We start from the raw sequence: 20,909 nt of genomic DNA, 5'->3' as shown, positions 1-20,909 counted from the left end.
AACAACTGGTGTCAAACATCAAGAAGTTCACACTATTTGAATCTCAAACTCACTCTAACTGCTGTCCGCTTTGATTCAAAGTAGAAGTTTGATGACTTTACATTCGATTGCTCTAACTTTAATGTACACATGTTTCTGTCTGATAATATGAAGCGTTAAATGCGGATACAACCCAAGATAGTCTATGGAGAAGATGCACCACCAGAGCAGCCAATTCTTATACAAATAGTAATATGAATATTAATATATTCCAACTGCTATAGAAGACGTGTATCTATATATTTCACACGCCACTAATGTTTACTCTCTCTCTCTTTATATATATATCATGTATGTATATGATTTTATATCTTTTAACACGTGCTGTTTATTTCTGATAATTGTTTTCATTATTGATCCCTGTATTGTGTGTGTGTGTCTATGTCTGTTGCATTTAAATATTTTAGTTTAGTTTGTGTGTGTGTGTGTGTCTTCTTGTATCTATTACTGTTATTAGATATTGACTCTAAATGGGATAAATAAAAGTAAAATAAAATAAGTATTACATTGTTTTTTATTGTCACACTTATTTATCGTTATTTTCTCACTTACTAGGTGACCTATGAACCAAACACACAGCAGATTCGCTGTTGTGTTAATATAGACGTGATTCTTCTACTCATTTTACAGTGAGTTTATTTTTTTTTAAATGCACCGGGAAACCAGTCCGAGTGAGACCTCTCGCTCCGCCTCCCTCCTCTACCACCTCTGTGAGCGGACTGACAGGACATGTCGAAGTGACGTCATCGTGTCGGGAGGAGGCGACGGCGGAGTTACGGCCGTTTGACAGAAGAAGAAGAAGAAGCAACAGCAGCAGCAGAAGAAGAAGAAGGTGATGAAGATGAAGAGGAGGAGGGTGTGAATGGGTGTGACCAGCGCTTACCTGTCCGGTGCTTCACCTGGAGCCGTCCGTCGTGACTCTACCTGCCGCTCGTCGAGTGTCCTCCTCCGGCCGTGAGACGAGGACGTGTGGTTTCCGTCCGGATCTGGACCCGAAGGTGCGTCCGGGCTTTTTCTGTTTGTTCAGCGAAACAACGTCACTGTCACCGACATTTACAACAATGCTGCTGCTGCTAACTTAACGTGACGAGACGTAGCTCTGAGGCCGAGTCGCGAAGTGTGTTGTTCTCCGCTGCTGTGTGGGTCTCTGGAGGTAATGTTCAGGTGGCCAAGGTTACAGGAAGTGAGAACCTGGGGAAGTTTGAAGTTGGGAGCTAGTGTGGTGTTGTGTGCTCGTCCCTGTTGACACATGTAAACCCGTCTGTCTCTACCGTGGCTGACTCACCATCACAAACACACCGTGTCTCCAGACTGGTTGTTTAGTTCTATTACGTTAGGCAGGATCTGAATTGGTTGGATGAACAGGTTTAACTGGGGCTACATGGTGACTTCCCCTCTCTAATCCCAGCATTGAAGCACCGGGGAGGACAGAGTTGGTGGACTTTGGTCACTAAAACAATACTGAGGTTACCACTACATATATCCATATCCATATGCTGCTTATGCATTGTGTAAACACAGTGAGGACGTGTAACACTTCATTGATCTACTTCAGGTTTCGCTGTTTCTAAAACATGTATTTGCTCTGCTGATAAAGAAGAGTTTCAATCAATAAATCAATCAATCAATCAATCAATCAAATTGTGTTTGTATAGCCCATATTCCTAAATCACAATTTCCCCCACAGGATTTAAAAAGGTGCGACATCCTTTGCACTTAATCCTCAATATAAGTGAGAAAAACTTTCTTTTAATAGAGGAAAGAAATGTAGAAACCTCAAAGATGGCCTCAAGTGAGGGATCCAATAGATTAGAACCACAACATTCACTCAGGAGCCAAAATCCTCTTTTGGACGTTTATCTTTATTTCATTTTTAGCCTTCACGTCCAGCCTTTCATTCAGGTTTTTAAAATTTGACCTCCATCCCTCTATTTTCTGTATTGCTTCTCCTCTTGAGGGTCGCTGGAGCCACTCCCGGCTGACACTGGGCAAGAGGCAGGGTACACCCGGGACAGGTCGCCAGTGTAACACAGGGCCAACATGTACAGACAAACAACCATTCACCGTCAAATACACAACTGTGGACAATTCAGAGTCTTTAACAAAACTAATCCCACTCTTTGTGTGTTTGGACTGCGGGTGGAAGTCAGGGGACCCAGAGAAACCCCACACAGACACGGGGAGAACATGCAAACTCCACATAGAAAGACTCTGAACTTAAGTGCAGTGCTGGCCACCACACTGCCCTTTTTTTATTTGTCTTTGAATATTATTATTGTCTTTTCCCCAGGATGCTAAGAAGATCCTGACTCGTGGCCCCAACATGAGTGTGACATCATGGTTCCTGGTGAGCAGCTCTGGCACACGCCACCGGTTGCCACGAGAGATGATCTTTGTCGGCCGGGATGACTGCGAGCTAATGCTGCAGGTTTGTGTCAATCTGTACTCTTAAGGGAGAGCGTAGAGGGAATGTGTGCGCTCACTTTCCTGAAGCCTGCGTTTACACAGCAAACAGCGGCACACTGTCGCATGAACCCTAACAGGTCTTTGCTATAATGTGTGAAAAGATGCCGTGGATGGATAGCATTGCTCCTCACTCATATCTGACAGGACAGCTCATCACATAAATAGGTGGAACACCAGTGGGAGGTTCATGGCATTCCTTGTGTGCGTGCATTTCTCAGTTTGTAACCTGGTGACAGCTCCTCCACACAAAGTTGCGTCTGACAGCCTTTCAAGAAGGGACCTAAAACATAGCCAAAGTATTCTTGTTGTTGTGTGTTGCCTTCCATGCTTTGTCAGTTATAAACACAATTTCTTTGTGGTATTTGTATCAAACTCTCCCTCCCATTTTCTCCCCGTGCTACATTTAGGCCGGTGAAAGAGGAATGCTGCCTCAGAAGCGGTTGTTTATGCTCTCCTCATTCCGTGCGTTATGCTCAGAGAAGCCCAGCCAACCACAGCGGTCGGTCAGATTGAAAAGTTGCTCACGTCCTCATTTAGGCGTCGCCGGATTCAAGGAATAAACCCTCAGCTTCTTCCAGTCTGAAATGATGCAGACCTGATCCACTGTTGCTCTGCTCGAATGCTTAGGACAACTTCCTGACTTGGAACACGATTAGGTTTCGATCCAAAATAGTTTTTAACCCTTTAATTTGTAGGTTTCTCTCTGGTTTGTAGCTCTGTGCATTTTTGTCCATTCAAACCTCAGTTACATGTCTGTAACGAGAGAATCCTGCTTGGCTTGAAAAGCAGAGATTGAGTCTACGTTGAGTCATATCAAATGGCATAGCTGTGGGCCTCTACTTGAATGTTTGGACTTTCCATGGCAAGTGGTGCCTGATTACTGTCTGTATCTCTACGACCAATATCTATTCTTTAGTTCAATGGTGGATTTTTTTTCCCCCAGTACCAGAGCAAATGTTTTCTTTCTGATAAAGGAGGCAAAACACAGCTAAAGCTTGTTGAGTAAGGAATGTGGAATTCTAAAAAGCTGTCACTCAGTCGACCTTATCAGTTGAGTAAACTGATAAATTCACCACTTCAGCCCGGGCAATATTCTCAAGAAGTTCTTTGGAAGTCCACTGATTGATCAGGCCACTGCTAATCATTGAACCATTGCTGAAGACCCACTTCTTCCTACTGAGTTTGAGACCTTCATTTCATCTGTCATTGTCCAGTATTTTAACCCTCAATTATTCATCATGCTTTTTTTCTTGCTTTTGTATTTCTATTTGTTTTTATACAAAATGTTCTACTCTTTTACACTTTGACTTGTTATATTAACAGTGCATACAGAGAGAGAGTTGTAATTTGGTGAGTGAGTTAGGAGGTCACCTTCACTCTTGGTTCTGTGTGTGACAAGGACACACTAATGAGCAGAGAGGAGAGAGTGAGTCAGCCTGAATCACTTGTTCGGTTTAACTGATGAAAATTGGATGTCAGCATATTTTTCCTCTATTTAATGGCTTGGGTGTTGGTGGATTATCACCATCTTCACCATCATCTCTTGCTTTGTTCAGACGTTTACATTGATCTCAAACAGAGACGAGTAGTTCATTCCTACACTGGAGAAACAGACAGTGTTTGATGTTTTGTCTTGAAACATTATTGTAAACAAATCCAAAGAGAAGCCAATTGATTGGTTGTTGATTTGTCTGTCCATCCACAAATAGATGAATTGACTAACTTGCTTTACTCTTGTCTCTTAGTCTCGCAGTGTGGACAAGCAGCACGCTGTGATCAACTATGAACCGAAAACAGATGAGCACATTGTGAAGGACCTGGGCAGTTTGAATGGGGTGAGTGAGTCCATCTCTAGTTTCACCCCAAAGTGATAAAAGCTCCTGAGCTCCCTGAAGGCTCCAGTCTTTGTGCCAAAGACAAGAACGGTTGGTCAAACAGTAGAAATCAGGAGACTGGATTTTCCTGCCAGCCTGGATCCTCTTTTTTTCTCTCTTTTTCTCCCTCACATTCTTCCTGGTCCATGTTGTAGCCCCCAATCCCTCCCTTCTCCCCTCTGTTGCCACCTCATTGCACCATTATCCCAACGAAATCCAGAGTTGAGCAGTGGGAGAAACCGTGCATTGTTCTCACAGAATGTTTCTCTTGGCCTCGGTCAATGCAGCCAAATTAATCAGAGCAGAACAGTGCACGGACCTGTAACTGAAAACCAACATGGATGTGTTTTCTCCTCAATTATCCTCATTGAATCTGGGTACACAAAGTCTGTTCTTCAAACGTTCAGCTTTGTCTTGCTTGATGTTTACAGATCTGAAGATAAAACCTAGAATGTCTCTCCTACCAAATACAAGTTCAGGCAGAAGATGATCAGCACCGTTGCATGTTTATTTACACCTGGCCATCACCAAGACGGTCATTACATAACAACTTAATCTCATCAGAGATTTAATGTGTTTGTGGATTAACTTTCAATGGGGAAAGGGCCAATTGCAAAGCACCTTATACCACAGTACATGTGAGTGCGTGCCACAAGGAATTAAGAGAGCCTGTCACCTGGGAGTCAACCCGTTTACTTCATTAACAAACAGTGAAAATGATTTTGGCTTCATGTTGTGTGTCTTTCTCTTGCAGACATTTGTGAATGACCTAAGAATCCCCGACCAGACGTACATCACCTTGAACCTCTCCGATGTGATTCGATTTGGTTACGATATCCTTCACATTTTATGATAATTTAAATTATATTCACATATTTGTATTAACTGTGAAATGATCTGTGTGATTCATGTAAAGCAGACGTTCTGCTCTTTGGTTGAAACAGTTTTAGTTGGTGATTAGCAGCCAACGCTGGAATGAGCCAGTGGTCAGCAGCTGTTTCACTCGCAGATTTTTTGCATTGTTTTCCTCCTCTGTGGTCTTTCAGTCCATTGGCATGTTAATCCCCTGTGGGTTTTCAGTCAGGGGTTTTAGATTATAGTCAATTGTGAACAGAAAATCTCCTGCACCCTTTGACCCCACAAAAGCAGGGAAAAAATGAATGGTGAAATGTAGGTTGGATAACAGGGGGAGAGCAGTTCAGACTGTTTTCAGGAATCAGGAAGGTTGTCCACAGGATAGTTTGTGATCAGAGCTGAACACACAAATGTGGGTCCTGTCATGTGATGCTGCACATGTCAAGGCGTGGAGTGGGTCGCTTATTTGAATTATTGCAGGTTTTTATTGGTTATCTTTTTTTCTTCTCTTTAAGAGAGGAACATTTAACAACCTTGGTAGAGAAGGTGTAGAGTAGACATTAACACAGATTCAGTAAAAGGAAACCTAACTTCACAAGTCTCTTTGCCAACAATCTTCTCTAAACCAGATACAATGAACTGTGAATATATAAATAGACACATTATCACATTGTTTTATAAAAAGTGGTGTTCTTTAACTCATCCTGCACATGCTCATGTATATATCCTGGAGAGGAGTCAACACAAGGTCCCAGAGGAAGCTCTTAAAGTAAGTAACACTTACAGTCTGTTCCTTAACCCCAGGCTGGCAGTGCCGTAATGCCTTTTAGGAGAAACACTTTCTATGGATCTCTGTTTAATGATAAAGTATAAGTAAATACATCCCATCATCGACAATATCTTTCTTTAAAATCTTTCCCTCTTTGTCAGATAAATTCACAGTGAATGAACAAAAAAGAGCAAATGCTCTAAAAAAAACTTCATCGGTAATCTGGGGACTTAATATTTGCGTGTTAAAAGCTTTTTTGATTAATTTTACATCATGATCGAATGATAGACATGTTATGTAATATGTGTTGACCTCAGTTGGTTGAGTTTCTGTGCCGGCAGTCTTCACTCCTGTTGATGAGCTCTGTGCTTTAAAACTAACAGGAGAGCTGGAACAGATCTTATTTACTGTGACATCAATTTGCTTATCTTGAATATTTTAATGTTTTTGTGTCCTTGTGTGCAATTCAGTATACTTCCTTGTGTGTTTAAAAGCCAGATTTATCTATGCATGACTATATCATGATCTGCTTAGCACTGTTAAAGTTCTTCTCATTTCTGTCATTTGAGAAAATGCTTGGTTTTGCAAATTGAATACAAAAAATATAATGCAATTTTTTCAATTGAACAGAAATATTGAACATTTATAATTTCTCAATTAAAGGACAAAACACAGTAATTGACATGTCTGTCGATGTGCCAGTTGATTTTTGAATGAAGCTCACTGAGAAGTAAATGTTGAAGCGTCTTCCTCATACTGTGTATTGTGTCTGAGGGCAGTTCTATCTGGAGTGATTGTTGTCAGAGGCTCCCTCACTTCCTGCTTCCCTCCTGTGTCCTTGTGCAGCATGAGAAGTACACCAGCCAGTTGCAGATCGGTGTAAAGGACCTGGAGGCCAAGACGAAAGAAAAACATCAGCTCCAGTCTTCAGAAAAGAGCAAACACTCTCTTTTCAATGTCAAACTGCAGGACAAGGCTGAGCGAAGAGCCCACTCACTCACAGGTAAACAGCTTCCATTCATACACACGCAGACTCAGTCATAGCGAAAAAGAAAGTTTTCTGCTTGCACAAATACATTAATTGTTCTTGCAGCCTCAGATGAACTGATAGAACCTAAGTGGATTTGAATTCCCTGTTCACACACTGGGAAGAGGAAGTCTTTGTGGCTCCGTGTCCTGCATGACTTTGGCGGCAGATCTCTTGATAAGGCCCCTGTGGCTTCTTTTATTAAGAGCCTCCCTGGTGTGAGATTAAGACGCCATGTGAGCTGAGAGGCTAAAGGTACAAGCCTATGGAGTCAGTAAAGAAATAGATCTTGAAATCCCAGAGTTGGCAGGATGATCGCACATGACTCAGGGCTCGCCAGACAGGCTGAGGGGTGAGGAGTTAAGGACAAACGGTCTTATCTCTGTCAACCATTGCTGATAGCTGACCTCAGGTGGGGTGCTGCTGACACTGGTCCACCACGTGTCGTGTGAGAATTAGAAAGTTGGGGGGGGTTTGGTGCCAACTTGGCACTTCTGTCCTTGTAGGCTGAGGTGGATTTGTTGCTGTTTATGTTTACAGTCGCTCTTTCACACTCTTTTTGCCCTGAGCTGTACTGAGTAAATCCTGTTGTACAGTTTAGGGGAACAGTCGGACAATTGTTAGTCTGAGGGAAGCACTTTGTGAATGAAGCTCATTCACAGTTCCCATTCCAGCTGTTGTTGATTTAGCAATTCTCGTGTTTTCTTCTCCATAATCGCCCTTGTGAGCTTAGAGGGAAAACCACAGAATTGTGCTTAGAATAGGACATTCACTGTACTCGGCTCTGACTGCCTTATAAATGTGTCTTTGAACTGTTAAAATCATTTGCCTTGTTTTAGTAATGTGTTTCCTACTAGGATAGTTGTATCGCCTGCAGCTTAGAGCTAAACCACAGTGATCCACTAAACCTACGACCGCAAACTCTTTGCTGGGCACATTCACAGCTGCAGTGTGACTGCAGCCTTGCCCTGTGTCGTTGGGACCAAGTACACGTGTGAGATGATGACACTTACCGCATGATAAATGTACAGTGTCAACAAGATAAGGCAGTTTTCATAGTATGTGAGAGAATATAAAAAACGTTTTTCACATACATTAGACACTGTCCCTCACAACCGCAGCCTTTGCTCCCTGTCTTCCTTTTTTACGACTTCATATCTCTGGGCTGAATCTGTTTGACTCGTACCCTCGACATAAATGTTTTGTGTACTCTGGATGGATGTTTTATGTCATTTAGATTTTTGTACTTTTATAATTGTGACCTCTATATTTGTACAGGGTTTACCCCTCATAATGTCAGGTGGAATTGGCTTCAGCCCGCCAACCCAAACCCCTTGATCCTCAAAGGATAAGTGGTGGAGATGATGAATGGATGGGTTGATTTATTTTTATGACTGTGCATGATTTCTATTCCCAAACTACTATGCAATGGACGGGTGCAAGGATTTTGAATAATACATAGCAAAAATACCATCTTCGATTATTTACCCCTTCCTCACCTCCGTAATTCTTTTGGTGTACACAATAAGTGGCCCTAATGCTCGTATTTTTTTCATTTCCTCAAAACGTATACAATCCTAGCACTGCTGCATTTGCTGTGTATATCCCATTTTGTGCGATCTTGTTTTTCCCTGCAGCTGGGCAGGATGTGGACTGAGTCTAGTCCTCCAGCTGTCCACAGGGCAGGGACACTTGTACCAAGTCTGACTCAGTCAGTCCCACCCGACTTTGCCAGGACCTGGGGCTATTCAGTATTTACTAAAGGGACACTAAATGTATGGTCCAGTTTTCTATACATCAGGACTATTTGATTTAAAATATCCTGAATTCATAATCCTTATTTTGAAGGAATTGCTCACGTTGTCACCTACTGTCCTTTCATAATATCAAGTTTATGTACAAAGCTTACCCTAAAAGATATCTAGTGAATGGCCATGTATTCAGTACATTAAACATATTGGTTAACTGGTATGTTGATATGTCCCATAGTAAGAAGTGCTCATGGTCATTTCACCTTGTTACATCTTGGGTCCTTGTGGTCGTATTTGCTCATAGTCATTACCAAAACAAAATTCAACATAAAGCACTATCCTCAGTCCACTGGCCCTGTGACGCTCACTTGTGTTTTCCTAAGCTAAAAGCAGAGGCTTGGGTAAGGGGAAAGGAATTAGTAACGTGCCCTGCTGCCCGCCCCAGTCACTCTGTTGATGTCTTATTGTGTGTGTCCAAGGCAACAGTCGTGCAGTGCTGCTGATGCTTAGGATTGTGGAGCGTCCACATTAAACTCCACAGAGGTTGTTTAGCTGAGCTATCAGCAAACCAGCTGCTCGACACCAGTTCAGAAACCTTATCAGAGAAATGAGCCTTCATTACCCAGGTTGCACCTGTACAGGAAGTTGAGTATATACCGAGGTCAGTGCGCAAACTATCTGCAAACTATAGTATCACTGTCAACAAAAATCCTCAGGTTAGATTGCCTGGTTATCCTACTGTCTGTATTGTATTTTTTTTCTTTGAAGATTAGGATTAGCTTCATCCTGACCCACACAGGGAGGATTATGTTTTTGGTGGTTTGCGTGATACAGTGTGTCCCTCACTACTCTCTCTGTGTCATGGGAATGTGTGGGAATTGTAAAAAGCCCAAAGGCTTTTGATAGTGTAACACTTATCTTCTGAGCTCCTGTGTTGTCTTATGTTTTTGCAAGACCTAACATAACATAACACAACAATGTTTTATCGTGTGACTTACATGTATTTACATACAGAAGTCTGTATAAATCCAGTTCCTCCTTGTATTTTGTCCCTCTGCCTAATGTGTGTTTGTCTGTTTTTGTGTTTGTCTGTTAGCTACCACCGATTCTCCGATATCCAAGCCCACTCCTCTGTATGGCCAGCCGTCGTGGTGGGGGGAGGATGAGGACCCTGCCAACAAAAAGCGAAGCAGAGGTGGAAAACCTCCAGAACAGGAGTCTCCAGGTCAGAGAATGTATCTTGTATTTTTACTGTTATGTGCACAAGACCATTACTAAATGATGACATTTATAATAAAGTGTTTCAACCTTTAAATCAAAACTTCTACTATAGAGTTATTTTTCTTTAATTGTTTTGGATATTCCCATGTCTATGAATTAGATTCTAATTTGTAGTGACATGTTTTTCTATGGCGCTGCTATCCGCTGCCCTTTGTGGGTCACTGAGAGATGGATGGTGTTAAGCCCAAGGCAGGTTTCTGGCTGCCAGTTGTGGATGGTTAGCCAGACCATACCATGCCAGGGCATTGCCGGTCTGCCTCATGATGGATTATGAACCTCTAAGCTGCTGTGTGGGTGTGTCTGCGTGTGTGTGTGTGTGTGCTTGTCTCATGTTGCCCTGGTTGATACAGATTATTCCTGCTCCCCGCCACTGGACTCTGAGCTCATAGTGATATTTGGCCTCATAGACCAACTGGCAGATTTGTTTTTCAGTCTAACAGCTGGATACATTGTTTTATTTATGGTTCCCAGTTTCAGTGATTGTGTGACCGTATCATCCCAATCGAGCTTTAAGAATTTTGTTTGTGAGGATTTAGAGAATTACTCTGTGTAGCTATAAATATGGGTTTGGAAAGGGTCTAAAAAACAACTAGAATTCACCTATTGTACATCTGCACTTAGTAATTAATGCTTAAAGGGTAATTTCTATAATTAGCAGATTGTAGATTATGTATAGAGATTACCAATGATTGCTGTGTGTCTCATATTTGTGTTTCTTTTCAACAGAGCATGGTAAAGATGTTAGAAAATATGAGGTCAACGGTTCTCTGTCCGAGAGTCACGCCAAGTCCATCTTCTCCTACCGCCGGGAGCCCAGCTACTTTGAGATTCCTACGAAGGAGTTCCAGCAGCATCCTCCCAAAAAGCCTGAGTCGCAAGTGCACGAGGTTCCCACTAAGGACACCCCCGATCCCAGCCAGTGTGTCCCTTCCACCCCCACACCTCCCGTGGTCCAGAGCCATGCTTCCTTCACCATCGAGTTCGATGAATGCACACCAGGTAAAATGAAGATCAAGGATCATGTGACAAAGTTTTCTTTCCGCCAGCAGAAAAAGCTGCCCTCTACGGAGGTTGTTACCACACCCACTGAGGTGATTTCAGTTGAAAGCAAAGTTGCTGATTGGCTGGTCCAAAGCAATGCTAGCATGATGAGGAGGAGGTCACAGGCTGAGGACACGTACAGCACAATCAGTGACCCGTCATTTCTGAAGAACACTAAGGGTGAGTTCCTTATACAGGCTGCATCCTTACTAATATGTTTTCATTTTAAAACAGCCTTTTATAACTAAAGAGATTTTCATCCAAAAGAGTTTTTTAGTAATCCCCATCCATACAAATCGGTTGAAAACGCATATCACTTGACACTGGGAATGTGCATGCTGGTTGCTTACTTACATAAGCAAATACTACAAACAAGAAACAATAATGGTGAAAAGTAAGACAGGGGATTCATTTTTTGGGACCAATGACGAGGTGGTACTGTGACTGACTGTAAGTGTTTGCAATGTTATGCCTTCACTACTTGTAGTCGGAAATGAGTTGACTGAGAAAAACCAAGCAGGAAGCGTATGCAGGTGACCGCGTCATTGTTTCCAAACATCTCTTTTTCTGTCCAGCCATACGACAACGCAGCCCTGGAGTTTTTAAACTCAACAGGGCCAGCGGTGCTTCATAACTTCTTCGTTTTAGGCTCCCGAAATCTCTAGATCAACTAGTGTGGATGGTAGGCATAAACGTAGCAATAGTGATGTGTTTTAAAACTAGGACGTACTAGTATGGATGTAGCCACAGTTTGTGTTTCTGTTTACCAACACCTGCTGTAGTTTCTTAGTGGGTGAACTGACTTGTTGTCTTTCCATCATCAGCAAACCCCCGTGAAGATGGCACCCAGAGTGATTCAGGGGATCCTATAATCAATGGGAATGATCTTCTCCCATCAGAACATCGAACGGTGTCCCAGGTTTCTCCACAATCTGAGAGAAGCCCCATCCCACAACAGCTCACCACCCCTGACTCTGAGGAGCCTTTGTCCTCCTCTTCTCCAGAGTCCCAGTCCCTCTCCAGTCTTGAGAAGACTGAGCCACAACAGGCTTATGTCATTGAATTCTTAGATAACAACCCAAGAAAAAAACGCTCCCAGTCGTTCACCAATAACTCTTCCCCGCCTGAGCCCTCAGGCCTCAGGGTGCAGCAGGAGAAGGAAAGGAAGAGCCCAAGCCCATCTGCCGAGAGACAAGTCTCCACCACCCCGCCAACCCAACGATACACCGTCCCCCTGAAGAGCCACGCCTCACCAGGTCCCCAAAGAGCTGGCTCATTACGAAGGGAGAAGACAGAAGACCGAATCAGCACCAACTTTTCCTCCCGCTCTTCGCCTTCAGTCCCGGCCAGGCCCTTCAGAAGTGTGGGCCGGAGATCCAAACTCGCCCAGGAATTCACAGCTGAATTTCAAAAACAGGCAAAAAAGGTCCTTTCTTCCAATTGGGAGAAAACTACATCTAGTTCCCCTCCAGCAGCGAAACCAGAGGCAGTTGTAAAATCACAGGCCAGTCCCCCTCCCCTTAATTCGACCTACCAGCCACAGACTTCCTCTCCGATCCACAAGCCTATTCCCCTCAAGGCCCCTGTGATGCCCCCAGCGTCTCACCTTGTGGAAGTCAAGCGCCCCCTTCTCAGCCCCAGAGCCGAAGAGGACGACTGTCTGAGTGATGCAGGAACTTACACCATCGAAGCAGATATACAAGATAAAGAGCTGGAAGAGGCACGGAGCAAGATTGACAAGGTGAGTCTTTCAATCTCTTTTGTGTTCATTCTAAAAGAAAAGTTGCTGTGACTAAAGATTGCATCATGTTCCTTCAAGGTAATAAAAGCTGGTATTACAATTCACCAATGTCTCATGGAGAAGTCCAACTTTCTCCATCCATACACTTATCCACTTGCGATGCTTTGTTCCTGACAGGTGTTTGGTGTTGTTGAGAGCCCAGAGCGAACCAACCAGAGAGAAGCAGAAACATCATCAGCATTTAGGCCTCTTATTGGGCAGGGCAGGGAGCAGCATAGTCTGAGTAGCAGTGGGCAGGTGAGGCCAGGGACAGAGTCTGGTGAAGGTAAACAGTCCTGCTCAGGGTGGGATCTGTTGATAAATTATGTCAATGTCGGATCTAAAGACAATGACTCAATGCGTTTGGTCAGTAAATCATAATTGTCGCACAAATCAGCGTGCACTGCTGTCCTGATTTGCCCTCTTGGAATTTTGGTTCTTTTTGCTTTCTCTAATATGATTTTGTGATTTCTTGCAGTTTCTGGGTTCCCTCTTTGGTTCTTCTCTCTAACCAAATACATGTTTAAAAAAAAACTTTGTCCCTCATAATTTCTAATGACCCAGACTGATGTTTGATATCTTCTCTGCTCTTAATATTAACATTGTTTCCTACTCGGGGAATCATATGGTTTTACCTGCGCTTTCTTCAAAATGTTGTTTCTTCTCTTTATCAAACATCTTGAATAAGTTGACTGTTCTCTCATGCAGGTTCAGCAAGCAGCTGCAGTGTTACAGGGGGCTCCTAAGTGGATGTCTTGCTGGGCCAGCTTGGCAGACAGCTACACAGACTCTGGCCCCTCGTCTGGCCTCTTTGACATCCCTTCCCAGATGGAGCTGTCAGGAGGGGGTAAGCGTCCGATAAGATACGATTCTATTTGAAATGATAATGAGAAACCCTGATAAATATGAATTATATTCCGTTTAAACAAATGTGGTTAATATGCATTAAAACTCTTCCACTTCAGCACGAGGTACAATCATCAGCAAGGCCTCTCTCAGCCGCAGCTATGACAGTACAGACTCAAGGGCTCGACGCATCCTGCCCCAGGTACCAGTGGGGGAGAAGAGTGACGTAACAACTCCCAGCATTCATGTTCATTATGACCCCCATTCAACATTCGATGTAGAAGAGAATAGCCTAGTGGGCCGTTCGCCAGAGGATGGCATTCACAGGTTGTCAGTGCAGGACGAGGTAGAGCCTGACAGCCTGAGTGACGCCAGCAAGTCCAGTGATGGTTCCATCATAGAGCAGAGGAGGAGACAGCTGTCGGACTCAGAAGAGAAGAAACGTGACGAGAAGTCCAGACTCTCAACCAAGCCTACATCATTCTACATCGAGTCAGACGAAGCTCCGTACAAACCAGAATATGGAGGCTTGAAACCCAGCACGCCCAAGGCTGAGAACAAACTTGCAAACAAAACTTACTCAACAGTCACCATGACCAAACAGAGAGGTAACCAGGACTTTGGAAAAGTCAAACCCAGCGCATCGGCTCCTATCCTGAGCGAGAGTGCTCAGAGTCCAGAGTACAAAGAGGCCAGGACAGTATCTCCATTAATCAGACAAGAGAGCTTCACCAAGGAGCGGCCTAGCAACCCCAGATTACCCAACATCTCTAGCCAGTCTGCGCAGAAGGATCCCGACTCTGAATTATTCCCGAGAGCCTGCCATCAGGACACTCACTCTTACCTGAAAGAGACGGAGGATGTTCTTGCTGTTCTGGAGGCCAAACTTAAAGCAGGACAATCAGAAAGCACTCCCTCTCCAGTAATGGACTCTCTCTCTGCGGAGTCTGATGTGGATACCTCCAGCACAGTCAGCCAGCATAGCAATACAACCAAGCAAAACACACTGACGAAAAAACCCTCTGTTGTTGGCCTCCATAGGGAAAGGTCTTCAGCCAGTATAGCGAGTCAGGACTCAAACCATCAGCCCGTGTTGTCAGAAAAGCGTCGTCCTCAGCGAGCTGACAGCAGCAGCAGGACTGAGTCTTTCAGGAGGCCAGTTGGACTGAGACGTAGTGTTGGCAAATGTGGTTCCACAGACCTGAGTGATGACCCTCAGAGCTTACCTTACTCTGATCAGGAGTCTAACAACTACCAAGCCCGCAAAAAATACACCATGACCCATCAGAAGGAGGAGGCAAAGCCCACCAAAGTGTCTAAGCCCTTGAGTCGTACCAACAGTTTGACGGCTCCGAGACCCACCAGGGCATCCATGCTGCGTCGCGCTCGCTTGGGAGACGCCTCAGACAACGAGGGCACGGAGACGGACAGGCTGTCCCAGGAGGCGGCCAACATCCAGGCCAAGCAGCCACAGGAAACCAAGAAACTCACCAGGCTGGATATGCTGGCGATGCCTCGTAAGCGGACGGGCTCTTTCAACACGACCAGCGACACCGAGTCGTCCTCCGTCCCACAGGGCAGGAGCTCAGGATTCTCCAACCGCAGCACAGAGTCCGGCGGCAGCTCTGTTCGACGAGCTTCTATTTCGGGAATAAAGTCAGTGGAAAGGCCACAGAAAGAAGTGCTCAGCAAGACTCCAATCACCCGCGGACGTTCAAGCAGTGCCAAATATGCCACCAGCACGGCAAGTGAGTATAACACAGACCCTCACACATACCTGTCTTATTTAAAGTCAAATATTTTTACTGTCATAACCACTGTGTGTTAGTATAACTCATATCATAGAAAAGACGTACAAGGTCTGTCAAACTGTTGCCGTGGTGAATGGGTTAAATAAAAGTCCTTGATAATTTATATTTTAAGCAATATATCCTAGGCTTTCTATTTTCTATATTTTCTATTTTGTGAAAGTGGGAATTGATTCTGGACTTTAATTAATAACTATAATACTAACATTAATCTTAAATACTTTAACTTAAATATTTTCCCTTATCTCCACAGTGTTCTCATGCAGTTTATGATAAATAAGACCTCACCTTTATTTACAGTCATACCATGAGGATATTGTGGACATGTTGAAAACGTCGTTCTACTATGTTCCCTGTACAAAACGAATTACTGTGTGGTCTGGTACTCAGCTGTAGTACTGTGGACTTCCACAGCACCTTACCTGACTCTTCTGGGAAGTTTTTTGGTGACTACCTGAAATACCTGGTGGTGATTTTCTGTCCTTTATTCTTTGACTCTCGCCTGTTTTCTTCCTCTTCTTCTTCTTTACCCGCCCTCCTCTGTAACTCAAACCAAATCACGACGCCAAGGCTCCAGGAGGCGGCAGCAAGGCTCTGACTATACCTCTACCTCCGACGAGGAGTACGACTCGAACCAGAGCACCCCTAAACACAAACGCTCCCAACCTTCCTCAGCTTCCCAGAGTCCACGCAATCAGACTCGGTCCCTGCCGGTGGTCGCCCTGCATCCGAAAGCCAGCGGGAAAGATTCTGAGGGGGAGAACCACGAGGGAGACGGTCTCCAAAACTGGTCCTCACACAGTGCTCAGATTGCACGGTAAGACAGAAGATAGATTTAATTTGGTTTAACAAAACCTTTTTTCTGTTGTGGATTCTCCCTACCCTGTCTAGTGCCCCTGAGCAAGGCACCTTACTCCCCCAACATCTGCTCCCCGGGCGCCGTACATGGCTGCCCACTGCTCTGTGTGTCCTGCACCAGATGGGTTAAAAGCAGAGGTTACATTTCCCTCCTTGCATGAGTGTGCTTGTGCATGTCTGTGCATGTGTTTGGGACAAATAAATGTATCTTAATCTTAATCTTAATCTAATATGTTTTCTAAAGGTTATATCAGTGTGTTCTTGACATGAAAGGTGATGTCACTCCTGCAGCCTTTACAGCTTCATATTTGAGTCAATGTAAGATTTGACCTATACATGCGAAAATAAAATATGAAATAAAACAAACTTAAAAATGGTATATAACACAAATAAAATGCTCTGAAGAAAATAGATTAAGTACTGGAAAGTAGGATTTAACAGTTTAACAATTTCTTCTGTTCCTGATATGGTACATCTTTGTAAAGAAAGAAACGGTTTTACATTCAGTGGAAAATGTTCTTATAGCTGTCAGCCATCTTCCTAATAAATGTTTGCTCCCTTCTAGGTTGAGTCAAGACCTTGCTAAAGACCTCGCTATCTTGGCCAGAGAGATCCATGACGTGGCGGGGGATGGTGAACCACAGAGCGCTGGAGCGGAGAGCAGCACGCCCACGTCCACTGTGACCGCTCACGAACAGGTGCGTCACAGTGGATATCTCATACTTGGTGCAGTTGCTGATTCATGGCACAGAGGCATTCAATCCTTATTTTTTAATTAACTCAGACAGAGGAGGATTCTCTTTCTGTCACAAGCTACACTACAAAGAGGAAGTCTCTCTCACTGCTTTATATGCAGGTTCCTAAATGCTACCAATTGTTGCTACACTGTTCCCCAAAATGTTCACTAATCAGTTACTTAGCATAGAGCAGTACATCATGGTTTTATCTCTTTTGTCTATCGCTTTATTTATGCATCAGACATGAAGTTTGTCTCTTGGTCTGTCTCTCTTACATCGTGACACTAATTGTTTTGCAGCTTATTCAGCGTATTCCAGAGGCTGGTTTGAACTATCAGAGAGTTCCACCAAGTTCTGCCTCGATGAGGGAACCTGAGCCGAGCTCCAGGGACCTGGAGCAGAACGGCAGGGAGGGAGCTCGGAGCAGTGACGAGGTTTGATACAACATGCTGCTCTGCCTCGTTGTTACCACCACTGTGATGGGAGCATGGACAGATCATTCTTTATTAAGTTTTTTTTCCTTCCGTTTTTTCCTCTAGCTCGTTGTGGACAATCTGATGCTGAACCCAGTGACTCAGATCATCGTGGCCATCAGAGAAAACACTGAGCAGCTTGCTGATAAAATTAAGTAAGATGTAAACAAACATCACACTCATGAACATCCTTCATTCCCATGCTTAGTCCAGGTTTGATGAAAAACTGTATTGACCTTGTCTAACAGCCAGATGGCACTGAGCCAATAATCTTATTAAATTAGTACAACCCGGTGAGTCCACATACAGACTCAGTCTTACTGACAGAGACAACAGAGATTTAATCTTCTAAGTAGATTAGACGCTGAATACCATAAACATTTGTCTTAGAAAATTTCCATCGTTAGCTGTACCCTGTTTTTTTTCACCAAGGTTTTATTTGATCCAAAAATAACCAGACTTCAGAGAAGAAAAATGTACTGTGTTAGTGCCCACCACTAAAATGCTCTTAGAAGGTCTTGTACATCAGTATTCCTTAAATGAAATCAATGTGTTGGACACAAAAATGCGGATTGTTCCTTTTTTCAATTTTTTTAAAAGAACTCTGTAAAGCAACAGCTTCCTAACAACTGCTGTTGTACACGCAGGGTACTGTTCCAGGACAGGGCGGATATCTGGGAGCAAATTGAGGCAAAGATGAACTCTGACAATGACGTTCCTGTCGTCAAGACCTCCAACAAGGTCAGTGATTTTTTGGGGGGATGACCTTAGAACATTTTCAAGTGAAATGCACTTTAAAGAATACTTTGTATTTGAGCTAAGTCAGACATTTGTATTTCAGGAAATCACATCAATCTTGAAAGAACTCAGGAGAGTTCAGCAACAACTTGAAGGTTAGTGACACCATAGACAACATAAATATATATACAGTACATATAATATACACAAATTCTGTATTTCTGTGTCATGCCAATGCAGTTGGTCACCACTAATTTACAAATCAATAAAACTTCTTCTAGTATTCAATTTAAAAATGTGGAGAAAAGGGAAAGAAACTCAAAAGAAATCCAATAATAGAAAGTTTACATATTACATATCTATAAATTTAAGACGGAAATAATCTTTTCTGTGTAAAACTTCTGTATAATAATATTTTTGTTTGTTGCATTTCTCTGTCCAGTCATCAACACAGTCATGGAGCCCGGTGGGCAGCCGGAAGCATCGAAGGCCTCTTCCTCCTCGTCTGGAGTTCGCCTCTCCAGAACTCCTTCATCGCGAGACTGGAGAACCGTCCATTCCATCTCTAAAAGAGGCGGCGGCCCGAGGCCCAGCGAGAGCGTCCGGAGAGCGGCGGTGACCCCAGACGATGTCAGACAGGGATATCTAGTCTGAGGTCGCACACGGCCCCGAACTTCAGCTGTGGCCTCGCACAAGCAGGTGTCCGGACATTGTGTTCAAAATGAAAACAACAGGGAGGATGTGAGACTAGATTCACAGAACCGTACCTTCCTGCACATGCACACATACACACTTCTGCACTATGAGCACTTCACACCTACACAGCACTGTAACCCACGGTGCCTGACGCCCTTACAATCTACTCATTTACAGGCTGACACATGCAGTGATTATTTGAGGAAGTATCATACTCCTCCCCCCCCCCCCATCTGAAAGTCCTTGAATATTGACTTAATTCTCTGTTAGAGATCGTCCTCATTATTTACCAATGATAGGACCAACATGGCTGATTTTAAAAGCTCTATGTTATTACTTTGTGTAATTGAAAACCGACCTGAGCTAAATCAACTCAGGGAAACTTATTATCAAATCATACATTTTGTGTTTAGTGATATTTTGAGGAAATAGAACATCTTCTTCACAGATGTTAGTGACCCGTGTTTTGTTTACTCCGTAAACCCATTGCATTTCCTTTATATATTTTCTCCATTGATTTTGTCTATGTTTGCCAGTTTTCTCTTTATAGACCAGATTTTTGGAAGAATGTAAAAAGTATTTATTAGGGGTGTTCTGTGACACACTGGTATTTTGTAACCGAGTCAACATGATTTTGGGAGCGAGCTGGTAGACCAGCCCATCTTACACTACACCGTTAACACCAGACAATCTATTGTGTATTTATTCCGTTATTTCCCTTCTGTTTTTGCTCGGCTGGAGGTGAAAACCCCTCAGGAATGTGTCTCCAAGTGTAGGCTGGAGCTGAGTTCCTGGTTCAGTCACCTGGCAACCATAAACTCGGTGGCTGTAAAACACCAGTAGTCGGGATTTAAGCCCCAAGTGCTTCTGAAAAGTGTGTTTTTATTGTGTAAAACACAGTTGGAGGGGACTTGAAACGTGTGTGTTGTTGTGTTGTCTTCTGTGACTGAAGAGGACAGTTTCCTTTGACAATCATAAAACAATCTTCTTTGATCGAACTCATCATACACTACATCCACCAATCAGAAGTGACCTTGTGACTCCACGCCGAGGAAATGTCCAATCTCATTGGTCCTGTGACAAAAGTAATGTAATGACAACTTGTGTGTAAATCAGATCATTAGTTTCGTTTTGTATGTAAATATCTGAAGATTTGTGTAGATCAGACAAAATTACCTCTCAGTCTTTTGCCGTTTGCACTAATGTAGAACAGCATCATCCCCTGGACCTGATGTTCTGCCAAAGCCTTTAACTCTCCTGCGTGTGACAGATTGTAAATATCTGGTGCCGTGGGGGTTGAAGCGAGGGGGAGAAGGGTGACCCAGTACACCAGCACGTTTTTAACTTCCCCAAACTCTACATGTGATTGTAATTGGGAAATACCCACAAGTGCCACAGAGCTGTGTGGGGACGACGTTTCATGCAGCCCAGCACAGTGGTTGTTTACAAGCTCCGGCGAAGCTGAATGTCTGTCCTTCCTCGCTCCAAGTAATGCTGCTCTTCATCGGTGGGATGGTGTTTCCACTTTGTTGAACTTCATCTAAGCCCCAGAAAGTCAAAGAGACAAAGATTAACTCTGCGTCTCATGTTTTGATAGTAACTTTCTGTTTCCCCTCCTCCTCCTCCTCCTCCTCCTCCTCTCAGAATGATTTATTGTTAGATGGTATTTATGTTTGGATATTTGTGTCATTTGTTAGATGGTGATTGCAGGTTTGTTTCTTTGTTATTTGAAAATAAATTTGATGAGCAGAGCTGCTTTCTCCGACTCTTTCACATCTCTTCTATTTACTCACAACACCTTTTTTTTTATATATACGTGAGCCTTCGCAAACCTCAAACCCAGAAAGGAAAATGAAAACAGGAACTGTGC

General features: G+C 43.5%; 1 protein-coding gene across 1 annotated transcript; it reads left to right on the top strand.

Annotated features, from left to right (window-relative positions):
- Positions 1-794: 794 nt before the first annotated feature.
- On the top strand, positions 795-20,790 carry cep170ba (centrosomal protein 170Ba). The gene is made up of 19 exons (XM_061082517.1): positions 795-1,037; positions 2,330-2,467; positions 4,251-4,340; positions 5,134-5,214; positions 5,947-6,003; positions 6,850-7,006; positions 9,878-10,006; positions 10,789-11,283; positions 11,928-12,844; positions 13,022-13,141; positions 13,592-13,730; positions 13,849-15,477; positions 16,108-16,354; positions 16,961-17,093; positions 17,432-17,566; positions 17,672-17,760; positions 18,253-18,346; positions 18,447-18,498; positions 18,786-20,790. The coding sequence occupies exons 2-19, from the start codon at positions 2,363-2,365 to the stop codon at positions 18,995-18,997; spliced, it is 4,881 nt and encodes a 1,626-aa protein (XP_060938500.1). The 5' UTR covers positions 795-1,037; positions 2,330-2,362; the 3' UTR covers positions 18,998-20,790.
- The last annotated feature ends 119 nt before the right edge of the window (positions 20,791-20,909 follow it).

Source organism: Limanda limanda, chromosome 12 (genome assembly GCF_963576545.1).
Source record: "Limanda limanda chromosome 12, fLimLim1.1, whole genome shotgun sequence".
Taxonomy (NCBI): domain Eukaryota; kingdom Metazoa; phylum Chordata; class Actinopteri; order Pleuronectiformes; family Pleuronectidae; genus Limanda; species Limanda limanda.
Note: the sequence above shows the minus strand (reverse complement) of the source record. Positions and strands in the feature narration are given on the sequence as shown.